The sequence below is a fragment of the Xenopus tropicalis genome, chromosome 4 (genome assembly GCF_000004195.4).
Source record: "Xenopus tropicalis strain Nigerian chromosome 4, UCB_Xtro_10.0, whole genome shotgun sequence".
NCBI classification, from domain to species: Eukaryota; Metazoa; Chordata; class Amphibia; order Anura; family Pipidae; genus Xenopus; species Xenopus tropicalis.
Window position 1 is genome coordinate 124518745 of NC_030680.2, and position 15473 is coordinate 124534217.

Sequence of the window (15473 nt, forward strand, 5' to 3'; positions counted from 1 at the left end):
TGTCCCTTAAATAATTCATCCCTGCTGAAAACAGAACACACGGAAAGTAATGTATTTGCAGATCGCAGATAGGCCAGCATGTGGTTTATTTTAAAATAAAATTTCTGTATAATTTATGTATTTAAGCCTTTACTCCATTTTCATCCTCCACTCTGTTCTCTTGAGCCAATAAAAGATTGATGGACAGTGTAAACCTGCCCACGTAATTCAGGCGCATCTAAGCTGTCGGGCGGATGTCTTGCTTATCAATATACATGAGCCATCTCATTTAGCTTAGCTCTTGGGACCTGACCAGTGCTGGGGTCTGCATGGTGACTAGCTGCAGTGCCTTGCATGAAATTCTGCCTCTCTGACCTTAAGCTGGCTTGTGTTTTGGAGGCACAACCAAACCAAATTTTTAAATTGTATATTTTTGCTGCATTAGGAATCCCTTGCAGGACGATGGGTTTTTAAAGTCAGTGTTTTGTTTTCCTCATGAACTTTTTCTCTCTTTCTTCTCCCGTCCATGAAGGTGCTGCCGAGGGAATGAACATGCACTTGCTAGCGCCAGAGTTCAGCACGATGGGAAGCGGTGAATGGAAAGAATCTATTTTGCACCCTTGAAAAAATTAAAATCCCTTTGGGCTGTTGACTGGCTTGGGACCAACACTTCCAAGGATCTTTTTTTCCTAGTCTATTCCATCAGAAGCTCGCTGGATTGCCGCATTACAGGAAATCTGTCCGCAAATCAGAAGGGTTCTGTGCAAAATTTTCTCTTTAGTGTCCTATATATATTTTTTTAATTTTTCTTCCTGGAATTCTAGCCCTTAAGAACAAAGCACGTGGAAATGGGTGACATGAGTAATAGTGATTTTTATTCCAAGAACCAAAGAAATGAAGCCAACCATGCAGCTGATTACGGCTGTACCCTTATGGAGCTGCGCTCCCTCATGGAGCTGCGGGGGACCGAGGCAGTGGTTAAAATTAAAGAATGCTATGCGGACACTGATGGCTTGTGCAGGCGATTAAAGACATCTCCTACAGAAGGTAAGAGCCATTGTGCATATTTAAACATCACCATTAGGAATAAGTCAATGAAAATCAATTATGTCCTTGTCTTTGTCAGAGATATATTGCTCTTATTATACTACTGTTCCAAATATTGTTTAGGGCTTAACTATGGTCTGATTACAATGATCAATGGAACACAATTAGGGAGCATTCCAAAATTTGGAAAGAAATAGTATTGGGTTTAATGAGTTGAATATCCTGAGTGTTATTTTATTTACACTTGAGTCAAATGTCTCCACCTTAATTCTTTTTGAAGAACAGATTTTAGAAGGTGGGACATTGTTTTTCAAGCCATATCATTTATTAATTAATGTATTCATTATTCATTTACTTCAGTAACTGGCAAAATTTGTACTGTACAGTGTTTTTTTTAGTGCTCAGGTCATTGCCGAAATACCTATCAGCACTTTGTTGCATATATATATATATACTGTGTACAGATAGATAGATAGATAGATAGATAGATAGATAGATAGATATTTGAGAGTACTCTGTATTGAAGTCTCATCTTATTTGTTTATCTCAAAAATGACCATGGGGGACTCCAAGGAAACAAATGCTGAAGAGCAATGATGACTAGCTGACTGTATAGAAGAAAAATGTTCCACAAAGCTTCAAGCCCAGTGGGGATGCTGGTTAACTGTATTGACTAACTGAGACACAATGTATTTGTGGGAGGGAATGGCAGATGTACTCAGTGTCTTGATTAGTATTGTCCCCTTGGGTGCTGTACAAGGAGTAGTATTTGTTAACTCTTGAAATTTCCCCTCTGGCCATTTAATAGTCATGATTGTGAGCCAAATGTTGTTTGACTGTAAGCTAGAAGCAGGAGCCTTAAGAAGCATCCTGATTGGCCAGAGAGTTGTTTATCAAGTAACTTGGCCAATCATATTGCTCTGGCATGGGTCAGGCTACAGAACCATCATAACATTGCCAAATGTCATAAGGCAATGCAGAGCAGCAACATTTTGACCTTACAGTGGTTTTTAGTACTCATGTAATAAACCACCATGGGGTCCTTAGTAAGTGCCATGCAGTTTTGAAGGAGAGTCACTCATTTTGATGTGAACCCCATGACTGTATATGGACTTGTTTTTCCATGTTATGTGTCTTGGACTTTTTATAATAGACTTCTTATGCATCTAAAGTTACAACCCTCTGTTCAACCTACTGTGTAGAGCTGGAGATAGACCCGCCAGATTGTTTTTGATTGATTTACACTTTGACTGAAACTACCCTGTGTTCTGTTGATGGATGCTCCAAATCTGCTTGAAGATTTGATGGGTGGGTATGGACTAACAAAGGCTAAGAGAAAAGCAAAAATGTCATGTAAAGTTTTGTAAACATTATGGTTTACAAAGTGCTGAATCTCTTGCTGCCTTTTTGGTTGATTCCATCAAGATACATTTTCTCAGTATTTCCTTTACCACCCTATACTTCATTATAACATTAGGTACCACACAATAGGTAGACCATTGCACTGTGCTAATATTATGAAATGATAGACCTGTTATTGGCAAAGAGTAAACATAACAATCACACACAAGGATGTGCAAATAGACACAAGTACCCAGGGGGCATCATGGAACAGGGCATATAATGTTGGCCACTTTGAAATTATTGGTGGTATTGAGGTAAGGCTGAGCTGGTAGCCAGGATTTGTATCTCCAGAATAGTTAAGGATAATTTCTTAGATAATTTTCCTTTTATCATATATATGGGAGACTGGTAAAATCGGAAAATCTGTTTTGCTCCAGGGTCTACCACAACAGCTTGTAAATGAGGCTGGCACTACAGAACCTTATGGCCTTAAGCTTTACAGCAGGAAAGATGGTGTATTGGTGTGCAGCTGACTAATTTATTTAATTTAGCCAAAGATACACAGAACACGGCTATAACAGAGGCCTTGCAATTTAGCTTCTGTTTTAGATCAGAAAGAAATATTGATTTTGTACCTCCGTAAATCAATCAGACAATGCGTTACATTTCCTCTAAATGCTTAGCAAGTTAACAGACAGGCAGCTTGGGCCTATTTTTTTTTTTTCAACTTAGTGGCTGTCCAAAAATAATGAACCCTACGACACCCTGTAAAACACCTACTCATTTTATTTGGAACCTTATTACCTTATTCAAGAACACAAGTAAAATAAAGATACAGGATTGTATACCTTGACATATAACAATTCTAATGATTTCTATGGCTATAGTTTATTCTAACTTAATGAATGCAATGGTTCTCTAGGTGCTGGTCTGGCCTTGTGAAAGTTCTCATGATCTCACTGCTTCAGTGGTGTAAATTCATATTATTGGGCCCAACAGCAAAATCTTTTTCAGGCCCCCCAACTTTGGGAAGATACTAGGGTTCATTTACAGTTCCTTAGGAAGCATGTGCTTGAGAGCTAAGGTTGGCAAAAGCGTCTCCCTTAGTGCTGATATAACAAGCACTTACACCCTGGGAAAAGGTGAACTCTGCTCTTAGTACCAGATTAACAATCCACCCCGAGGATCAACACAGCATCAGGAGGCGCAGACAAGCCCTGTCCTTACTGCCTGCCATAGGGCCGATGGAAAGGACAGGGCCCCATGCAGTCTGCACCATCTGCCTCCCTCTACCTTGTGTGTCTGAATGAGGACAGGTAGGAGCTGAGAAAAGGATCCCCCCCCCCCCCCCCCCCCCCAGTGCAGGCAGTACTCTATTTAAGGGGCTAGCCAGAGCTCTCTCTACTCTGTTCTACCATCATTCTTCTTAAAAGGTGTAAATTGGACTGAGCTCTCCTGTATCTCAGAATATCCCAACACATAACAGTCTGTGTCCACTGGTGGGTGCATAAACCAATGGACCTTAGCTTCATTCCTGTTAATAACTTGTTTCCTCTCTTTGATGTTTGTCAGGTTATTGCATATTGCTTGCCCAAGCACCATATTTGATTTATAACACTGGTAACATTATTGTAAGAATATAGATATCAATCCTTACTAAGAGCTATGAGTGTTAAAAAGCCCCCCTTCCTGTTATATAACCTGCATATACTGAAAGCTCCTGATAATTTAGTGCAGTCAAGGTAGCTTCCTACATTCTCATGAATACCTCAATAGCCCTAGCAGTCTAATATAGTAGTTACAAAGTGACCATATGTGTATGTGTATTTTCTTACAGTCATAGATACATTGGTAATACAGGTATGGGATCGATTATCTAGAATCCCATTATCCAGAAAGTATTGATTTGTGGGAAGGCCATCTCCCATAGACTCCATTATTAGCAAATAATTCAAATTTTCAAAAATGATTTCCTTCTTCTCTGTAATAATAAAACAGACCCATGTACTTCATCCTAACTACAATATAAGTAATCCTTATTGGAGGCAAAACAACCCCATTGGGTTTATTTAATGTTGAAATGATTATTTAGTACACTTTAGGTATGGATAACAGGTCCCATACCTGTATTTCCAGATACTTGACAGAGGTTTTGTTGACATTGAATATGACCTTACTTACTTCAGTGTTCCCTATTTCCCCATCAGTAGGTTGAGGGGTTGAAAGTCTGGTGTGAAAGTTTCTCTTTGCAAAAGCCATAATTCACATTTATTTTTTGTCACGAGTGCTTCAGGCAAGATTAAAGCCATATCTCAGATACATTTCCTTCAGATCAGCTCCCAACCCTTTGTACACAAGTTACTAGTGGGTCTTTTGTACAGTGTTCCAGTGTTCCTTTGATTTAGGCCTCCCACTACCTCTTCACTAGAGCTGAGCCATGCTGTCAGAGGCTTTGTTGTCTCCCCCACACCTTACCTGTAAGCTCTAGCACACTGAGCACTCATTAAAGCCCTCTGTGTATTGCTTGCAGAACTACTAGTTATGTGTACCATAAGTAAAGCTTTTAAGCTTATACTCCCCCCCTTTTTTTTACATGAGCTCATTCAGTTAGGCTTATGTAAAAAAAGGGTGCATAAACTCGATTGCAAACATTGAAAGGACACCAGGATAGTCTTATCTCTGCTCGCTGGGACCAGTTCCCCTTAGGGATTCAGGCACTTAAAGTCCCTCTGCTTTCCACTATGAAAAAAACTGTGTAATAAAATATATATATATATTTTTCTGGTCCAAATAGTGTTTCTTCTGCTTTTTTTTTTTACATAAGCCTGAATTGTACTGAATAAAGTCACAATAAAGTCATAAAAAGGGGATGTAACCTAAAAAAATAAATTGATGTTAGCTTATTCAGAGTGGTCATCTGAACACGTTTTCGAATCACGTATATTTTCTATTTTTTTGTGGCTTTGGGGAAATTAGCTGGTCGATAACAGGCTTTCAAGTCAACGGCTCGCTTTAAAATTCAGTGGGTTTAACTGTCTGTGAACTTTCTATGCACTTCATGCATTGAGTTAACCCTTAGAATACATATCAGTAAATATTGCCCTTTTACATCTTTTCCATTGATCCACTATTTAGTGATGGGCTGGGTGCTCCCTCAGAGATCACATGACCAGAAATAATGCAGCTCTGACTGTAACAGGAAGAAATTTGGACGCAAAACTCTGCCCATTAATTGGCTGATGGGGCCTAGCATGTATGTGTGCCTTGGCTTGTTTGTGTGCATCATGAATTGATTCCAAGGGGCGGCACTTGATGCTTAAAATGGCAGTTTTCTATTTAGGATTACCCAATGGCACATACTACTAAAAAAGTATTTTTTATTAAAAATGGTTTATTTAGATGAAGCAGGGTTTATATATGAGCTGTTTATGCAATATACTTTTATAGAGACCTACATTGTTTGGCTGTACTGTAAATATACAGTGTATGGCTGATACAGGAAAATTCTATTATATTCTGATACTGTGTGTATAATATGATAACAGTTGCCTCACATACATATGTATCAAGGGTAAATTGAAATAAAATATTTAGTCAAATTGAATTATTTAAAATAAAAAAGAGCAATGGTTTAATGCTTCTCTGCAAATCAGAATTAAGTCACTTCCCCGGTCTTCAAAATAATTTTATTTGTTGTTAAGGCTCAGTACATTGTTAAACAGTGGTATACAGTAGTATTGGGCCTGTTATCTGGAAACCAGTTTTCCAGAAAGCTCCATATTACAGGAAGGCAACTCCCAAAGACTTCATTATAATCAAATAATTTCAATTTTTACAAACAATATTCTTTTCCAATGTAATAATAAAACAGTGCCTTGTATTTGATCTAATATATAATTAATCCTTATTGGGGGCAAAACAACCCTATTGGGCTTATTTCAAACCATCATATATTGTGCCCAGTTTCAGGCATGCTCTGACCCATCTGATATTCAGGGTGCCTTGTCTAAAAAGGGATAACTGATAACTGTGTATATAGTGTTATTGTATCTATAAAAGTATCGCCATACCAATTAGCACTGTAAAGTACAATAAAGGAGAACTAAAACCTTACTAAAGAAGTAGGGCTGAAATTTTGTACATTATATTTTTGCTTTTGTACCAGCCCAAGGCAACCACAGCCCTTTAGCAGGGAAGATCTGTGCCCCCCAAAGATGCCCCAGTAGCCCCCCATCTTCTTTTCTGCTGATTCCCTGCACATACTCACAATATACTGTATATATAGAATATAAATGTCACAATATAAGGCTGATTAGTAATTAATACAGATAATTACTACATGACAGCTCAGAAATCAGTACAAATAGCATCAGAATTTAAAAATCAGCGCTGTAGCATCAGCTTATATGACAGGCCAGCCTCTGCTTGTGACGCCCCCTAAGCTCGGCTTCTCAGCAGCTGCCCAGAGCACACTGAGCATGTGAGTGCCGCAGACACTTTCCAAGATGGGGAGCTCCTGTGACAAGTTTGAAGACCTGAACCATTTCTGCTATTGAGATGCTAAAACTTTAGGCTGGTGCAGCTATTTCAGTATATCAAATATTGCATTTTTAGGGTTTAGATCTCCTTTAAGAGTAAGATAGAACTGATCACCAGGAAGGACAAGTGAAGAGGTCAGAGGATCCTGCTTATCTTCTAGAACAGAGCCCTAAATGTGACGCTGACCCAGGACACAAAGAAACAGATGGGACAGGGAGAAGCGTAAAAGCAAAACGTAAAAACAAAGGCTTGTTTGCAATTATGACATTCTTGAAACTATATAGGGAAGTCATTGTTACTACAGGTATGGGATCCGTTATCTGGAAACCCATTATCCAGAAAGTTCCGAATTACGGCAAGGCCATCTCCCATAGAATCCATTATAAAAAAATAATTCTTTTTTAAAAATGATTTCCTTTTTCTCTGTGATAATAAAATAGTACCTTGTACTTGATCCCAACTAAGATATAATTAATCCTTACTGAAGGCTTATCGATCCTATTGGGTTTAAATGATGTTTAAATGAGGTATGGAGGTATGGAGATCCAAAATACAGAATGACCCCTTACCCAGAAAGCCCTGGGTCCCAAGCATTCTGGATAACAGGTCCCATACCTGTACAATATTTTCATCATTTATAAACTTGCCATAAGCTATAGCAACCTGACTAAATAATGGAGCACAAAGGGAGGCTTCTACACAGAAAGTCTGGAAACCAATCTTAAGAATAACTTTTAATTAAGGCAGTATGCACCAAAATCATTATTCTTAGCGAAGCATCAAAATATAGTTAATTGAGGGCAGAGCAATGCGGATATTATCTCATTATTGGCTTTTTCAGCTGCAGCACTGTACTTTAAATATATCTAACCTTGAGACGTCCTCTAATCGCCCACACACTCCTGCACAAAATGTAATGCCCTGTATGATAGGGGATCCCTGGGATTGCAGTGGTGATTAAACATATACTACAATTTTATTATCCATCAGTTTGCCTCAATCAAATAGTCTGTAGCAATCAGTCGTTAGTTAGCTTGTACTTGTCTAAAGGAGTTCAAATAATAAAAGCGCACATTGCGGCAAATCTTGCCGGTGTTACCATTTAATCCTCTTTCTCTGGTTCAGCCTTATTCAGTAGGGCAGCCCAGGGAACAGAATATTAGTTATAGTTCATGACTTAATCACTAGCTAGCAGTAAGTCATTAATATACGTTTTACTTGGCTTCCTCAGGATCTTATAGGTAACTGGTAATCCAAAAACTGCTGATTAACGATGCTTGGAGCCCACCAGGGGGAAGCATTTGGAGGTAGAGAAAATGATTCTGACGATATCTGAGTGGAATGTTGCTATATAAGAAGATGAGTAAAACATTGTAGTTTTTTCAGGAAAGCAAACTATAAAAGAGGACACTACATCCATCGGATTGTTCATCTCTCACACAAGTGCAAATAAATTGTCCTATTTAGAGTTGTTTGTGGGGCCAGATTTGCCCTTGGACTCGGGGCTTGCTATTCATAGTATCTTTCACTGGGCTGCAATGAGTTTTTTGTCTTTTAGGTTTTATTAAATCAGAAACCAAAGCCCCTAATAAACTATTGTTATTTAAACAAGATTTTCTCATGTTCTGTAGCACACATCATACAGCTCCTTGAATAGCCATACCTTCCAGTCTCCACCTTCTTGGCCCTCTGCCTCTGGCCTTGGTGTGTGGGCAGACCCTGTGGTTGCAGAGGGCTCAGGGGTATAGAGGGCCCAGCAAAACTCTAATGTATTATCAATTTTAGTATATTTTGGGTCCCCAATTTGAATTTGCTGTGGGGCCTAGTTACATCTACTTATGTCCCTGTGTGTGGGGTATTGCGGCACAAACAGAGAGACAACACATTGCGTCTGCATTCATTCATGGACTAAGGGGGGATGGGCCATGTCATACTTAATTAACCACTTTTTGGTACATTAGAATTCTTGAGTATCATATCCATATACTGTATATACTCGAGTATAAGCCTAGTTTTTCAGCACCCAAAATGTGCTGAAAAAGTCACCCTCGGCTTATACTTGAGTCAGGTGCCATGGGTCCCTCCAGGCTAGCACCCTTTGTCCTTTGTGTGCAAATTAGGCCACCTGCAACCAGACCCTCCAGTGCCCTGGCCTAGGCTCCCACTAGCAATACTCATTCCCCCTTACGTGTCCTCCGTGACTGGGTCTGCTGCCAGTTTGCTAATGCGCAGTGAGCGTGGGGTAGTACTCATTTTGTTTTTGTTGACCCTCTTCTCCACTTACAGAGCTAGTTTACTGTTTTTCTTTAAAATAAATATTTAAAAGCATATACCACACTGATGCCTCATTTAATGTCATTTTATTGGTATTTATTTTGATTATTGAAACTTAGCAGTAGCTGCTGCATTTCCCACCCTAGGCTTATACTCGAGTCAATAGGTTTTTCCAGTTTTCTTAGGTAAAATTAGGTACCTCTGCTTATATTCGGATCGGCTTATACTCGAGTATATACGGTAATCATTGATTTTATTATTGTTTTTGATTTACTCTTATTGTTACAATTAATACTGTTGACATTCTTATGTTTAGATTTACTACATCTAATTTTGCATAAAATATTTTGCCGTTTACATGCATTGAGTGGCTTAAAATACCCCCTAAGAGTTAATATATAGTTAAACTGGTTTATTTGAGTTATCTAACTCTTTTTATTACAGCAAATAAAAGTACTCAGTTTTGTTATACAATATAAAAAAAGCTTCATAAATCTTTTGGCAATAACACAAGTGTGGTCATAAAAATCAAACTCTCAGAACTATTGCGCCTGTTGTGTATAAACTGACTCTTCTGTAACTTTAGAAGCCATTTCAGATAATGATACCTGCTGGGTCACATCTAGGTATTGTTATCTGTCTGTGAAAGGGCAGTCCGTGGACACACTTTTCCCCATCAATAAATGAATACCTGAAAACCCCTGTGTCTTTGTGGCATATAAGAGAACTCCTCTTCACCCCTCCACTACAGGCACATTGGCAATTTATTTAAAATCGATTATGTTTACAGGAAGATAGGCATATCCATAAAGTTTCAAGGCACCATGAAAAAAAATATCAGCAGGATACAAAGCTTGTTTCCATGGCAGAACCTGGAACTGTCAGGTAGCCATTTCCATAATGTTTGTAGGCATCAAGATATAAGTTATCAGCAGGATTTAAATCTTGTTCCTATAGATAGAATATGTGACTGGGTCTGCTGCCAGTTTGCTAATGCGCAGTGAGTGTGGGGTAGTACTCATTTTGTTTTTGTTGACCCTCTTCTCCACTTACAGAGCTAGTTTACTGTTTTTCTTTAAAATAAATATTTAAAAGCATATACCACACTGATGCCTCATTTAATGTCATTTTATTGGTATTTATTTTGATTATTGAAACTTAGCAGTAGCTGCTGCATTTCCCACCCTAGGCTTATACTCGAGTCTATCTTGTTCCTATAGATAGAATATGTAATTTTAAGTAGCCATATCCATAAAGTTTCAAGGCATCACAAAATAAATTAACAGCGGAATAACGAAACTTGTTGCCATGGTAAAACCTGTAACCATATCCATAATGGTCCAAGGCATCAAGGAATAAAGTAACAGCAGGATTAAAAGGACATGTAAAGTCTATTTCACTGGGGGGAGGGGTGTTTGGCGCCCCCTAGTGAAATAGATTGCAAACATCTCTATACCTTCAATCTCCCATCTTTTGGCACTTTGCATTCTGCACATGAGCAGTAGCGTAGATCTGCCGGGTTTACGTTACAGCGCAGGCATGAACTTGGAGTTTTGCTAGGGAAGGAAATGAAGTAAAATGCCAGTGCAGTGTTTAGGGAGGTTTTTCCATAGGCTGATGCCCTTTTCTAACAGGAGCCTGGGAAAAACTTACCAATCTATTTCATTGGGGGTGCCTAATATTTTAGGTGCTAAAATATAATTTACATGTCCTTTACATATCCTTTAAACCTTTATATTGACCCTGTATATTATTGTGTAAAAGAATTTCACTAACTATTAAAACTTTCACTTCTCTATTAGCCTAAGAATCCAACACCAAGATAAATTACTGGGATGTAAGCAGCCTTGGTGTCTTCCCACTGCTCCAGCAAACTCCATGTTGTTGTTGGCTTTTATGCATTATGCTAAATATGAACAAAAGGTACAAAAAGTACAGCATTTGCAGAGATAACCTAAGGTTCACTTTAATCTGACTCATGATGATTCATGAAGGATTCTTGGCCCACAAATAGATCCTCTTTAAGCTTGTGTACTAAAAGGAAAACTGTACCCCCCAACAATGTTGCACTCTGTAAAAATATATTGTACTAAACAGCTCATATGTAAAACCCTAAATAGAAAATTGCGTTTTTAAGTACTAAGGGCCGCCCCCTGGGATTATACGATTCACACAAACAAACCAAGGGCACACATACATGCTAGGTCACATCAGCCAATTAATGGACAGAGTTTTGCCTTTTACTCCCACACTACTTCCTGTTACAGTTAGAGCTGCATTATTTCCTGTCAGGTGACATTGTCAGGTAGGTGGGCACACTGACCGACTAGAACTATGAAGCAAAAAAAGGCAATGGCACTCAGGGCTTGCAGCCCTGAGTGCCATTTGCCTTTTTCTGCTACATTGGATTTGGGAGGGTGCCGATCCCTCCAGCAGTGTGCACCGGGCATTCAGCTATTTTGGAGAGCTAGGGTGTGCGGAAAGGTCTCTGTTGTGCTGACTAGAACTATGAACAATGCAAGATCAGGAATGGAAAATACTAAACAAATCCCTTAGACTTTGGACTTAAATTTAGCTTAGAATTGTTGCATTAGGAATTGCTTAAAGCTTTAAATATTTTCCATGAAAATGGACAAAGCGCAGATGCTGTGAAAATGTTTTAGAATTTCTATTCAAATACTGGTTGAATCAGTTAATAAAAAGGCAATATTTCAAGCAGTTCAGAGATATCTCTTAAGTCCCATTAGATGTTGTCGACAAAGGACTTAAAAGGGGAGATATCAAAAAAAATTTGACAGTGTTGTCAATTACCCACTTTTATATTTTTCTTTGAGATAATTTATTTAAAATTCTTACGTGTTTCTTAGCTATCTATGGGCTTTTTTTTTATCAGTTTTTGAGTTTGTGAAGTCGAGTTTGTTTAATAAATATCGAATGTTCGCTTATTTATTAATAAGGAAAACTCGTTCAAATAAAAAACTCTCTTTATCTTTTAGCGCAAAAAATCTCAAATTGTGAAACGAAATCAAACTTGAACGTTGATAAATCTCCCCCTTGGCGTTCCTTGCCCCTGGTCTCCCCAGCAGCAGTGCTGATCCCCTCTGACATGTTGTTGCTAGGGTGCTGTTGCTCTCTATACTGAGAGTGCTGTCTCTGGCACGGTGGCATTTAGACTAATGTGGATATATCAGCAGCGCTACCCAGGCTTTATTGATCTGCCTCACATGTTTCCTCTCCAGATATTCTGCTTTGTCTGTATTATTGGATAGATTTATACTAGCAGCATCATTCACACAAGGACACCTGTGTCATAGAGAATCCCTGATATTCTCAGCACTATTGGCCCTTGCATTATTGATTGGCTGAGTGCATTGTCGTGGGCTGCCTACTCCCGTGGGATAGCTGAGCCTTGTCCCTAATTAAAAGGAAGAAAATGCCAGAGAAATGTTTCATTTTAATGATCTTTTGCTACTGGTCTACTGGTTGTCTTTTAAGTCAACCAGTAGACCAGTGGTAGAAACTGATATTTTATAGAGGTTTGAAACTGAATATGTTTTAATGAAACTACCAGGGTCAGACTGGGCTGCCGGGACACTGGAAAAAAATCCAGTGGCCCAGACCCAATCCTTGCTGGGGCTCCCCCGGCCGACTGTTCCTCCCCTGATGCATTAAACTTATGCACGCTCAGGGAAGGATGTTGTGTGGGGGACCCTGTGGGGGGTAAGCAAGGCTCAGCAGAGGGGGGTGCGGGGGACGTGGTGGGGGACGTGGACGTAAAGCTCCCACCCCAGAACAGCAGTGGTGAGCTTGAGGGCAGAACATTGCTTTTGTCTATTTGGAATATTTTAAGATTTGTTTTATTATTTTAGTGATATATAAATATATATATATATATACTTGTCTGTTATGTAACACTTAAGTTTTAATTACTAGATTAACAATACATATGCAAAGGAGACTGTTTCCTGTAGAGCTTACATTTACCATACTGATGATATATTTGGATTTGTTAAGAAGTATCAAGTACATGGGCGTGCTGAAAGACATCCTGACTGAATGGGCCTACTGACAAGGCAGCTTAGCTCTACTCCAGATTACTTTTCATGGAATCTGAACCAGACAGCCCCAATGGCAGCTCTGCAATAGGGTGTAGATTGAAAGTGGCAAAACAGCATTGTCAGCATGCCAAACTAGGGAACATGGCCAGCATTTTCTGGGTTCAGGTATCATTTACACTGATCTGGGTAGTTTCACACAATACTGGTTTTTGACCAAAGCACCAGCCATGAACAGTTTTACCCCCAAAAGATACTGCTGGCGAAATACTGAACTTGATCCATTTTAAAAGAGTGACAATACGGCATAATAATGAATGAAATGTGGCCAAAGTACTCTGCTGAATATTTTTTTCCTCCAGATTGGTGATGGAATTGAGTGGAGATGGAAAGAACAGCAAAACAGGAGGGAGAAATAGATAATTTTAACAAATAATCAAAAATCAGTCAATGGGTCATACACACGCAATCTTGAAACAAACGTACTGTAGATCATACGGTAATAAGAAATTTTCTAACTATAATCAATGAACAATTCTGTACTGTTTCTGAATAACCAAGTTACTCTTCACTGTTTCCCTTTCAGCATCTGTCTCTCTTTATTCTCTGCTCATACTTCATAGGAAGTCTGATTTTGAATGACAGATCCAGGATTTTTGCCCAAGTCAGTTATTTTGTTAGATTTTGTTCCTTTGTTTTTGTGCTGGAATCAGTTATTCGAGTGAGCGCTAATACATCTGCTGGGAAAGGAGCCCCCTAAAAGATATTTTGGTTCTAACTGCCAATAAAAATCTGACTCCCAACTCCTGCATGAAGCGGCAAGCTGCTGGGAGAGGGACATTAAAAAGAAACTTGATTATTTCAGAAATGATACAGAATTATATTTAGAACATTTCTTGTTTCAGTTTGATGAAGCTTATATTACATTTTTATTTTTGTGATAGTTTTCCTATAAATATATAATTAATTATAATGGATTATATCAATCGGAGATCAAGCATAACAATGTCTGTCTGTTTATAAGCGGTTACCATTGTGATTTGCAGATCCTATAATTACTATGGAGAGACGTCCAATAGCATCACAGGCACATAAAGGTCAAGCAAAGCCTTTCTGCTCTTTGTGTAACTTGTATTATATACCCAGGACCTGCCCTTGGCATGGGTGTGCCAGCTATGTTGCTAGAGCTCTAACAACCCACTGTGCTCAGGTAGTGATTCTTTCCAAAGGTAATAAAATGCCACACATTTACTAACACTGGGAAAATTTGCCCTAGGAGAAGAACCCTTTTTGCGTATTCTTTCTACAGGCTTTATAGCCAAAGGTAATCACTGATCAGTTGCTATTGGTTACTGCTCAGATTTACATAGTGTTAATAAATGAGCCCCAGGGTTAGTGTGAGTTCTACAGAATTGCAGAATATATAAGAAGTTCCAAAGGAGTCTAGAAGCACCTCCCAGACAATGATAAAGATTGACCTTTGCGATGATCTGTTGTAGAGATTATAGGACATTTGCAATTTCAGTATTTTATGGATAATCCCCTATGGTACCAGAATGATCAAGGATAACTTTGGGACTGGGAGCTTAGGGAGTAACTACAAAATATGGAAAAAGGCTTCTCTAATCAGATCTGCCCCTGCATAGCCTGCATGACATCACCCATGATTTTATTCCTATGCCCAGCAGAGGCCTTTGTTATGATGATATTTTATTGAATAGTGACAGTGATTCAGCATAAACCTGATACGGGGAATAAATGGTCTTTCCATAATTTGGATCTCCATACCCTAAATCTACTAAATAATAATTTAAACATGAATTAACCCCAATAGGATTATTTTGCTTCCAATAAGGATTCATTATAGCTTAGTTACCATCAAGAACAATTTACTGTTTTATTATTACAGAAAAAAGGAAATCATTTAAAAAAAAAATAAGAAGTCTATGGGTGATAACCTTCCTATAATTCAGATCTTTCTAGATAATAGGTTTCCAGATAACAGATCCCATTCCTGTTCCCTTAATGGTGGGTAAAGACTAAACCTGTTTATGACTAATAGTTCAATGTACTTTGTTGCCTTTTGTAATTCACTGATTAGAAGAAAGCTGGAGTACAATTCTCATTCTTCCCAAATTGCAGGAATTGAGTCCAACAAAGTAATATCAGTTGGTGTCGCTTTTCATTCATTGCATGGCGTAATTATTGTTTACTGGTTTATGAGAGCCAAGACTG

The 15473-nt window shown here is 38.6% G+C and overlaps 1 protein-coding gene across 12 annotated transcripts in view; it reads left to right on the forward strand.

Annotated features, from left to right (window-relative positions):
• Positions 1 to 15473, forward strand: part of atp2b2 (ATPase plasma membrane Ca2+ transporting 2) — a 167003-nt gene that overhangs the window by 70167 nt on the left and 81363 nt on the right. For all 12 annotated transcript variants that reach the window (XM_004913900.4, XM_004913898.4, XM_031901106.1 and 9 more), the window contains exon 2: positions 512 to 1026. In XM_004913900.4, the coding sequence (XP_004913957.1) occupies positions 828 to 1026 (199 nt within the window). In that variant the 5' untranslated portion in view covers positions 512 to 827. The remainder of the gene's footprint in view (positions 1 to 511; positions 1027 to 15473) is intronic.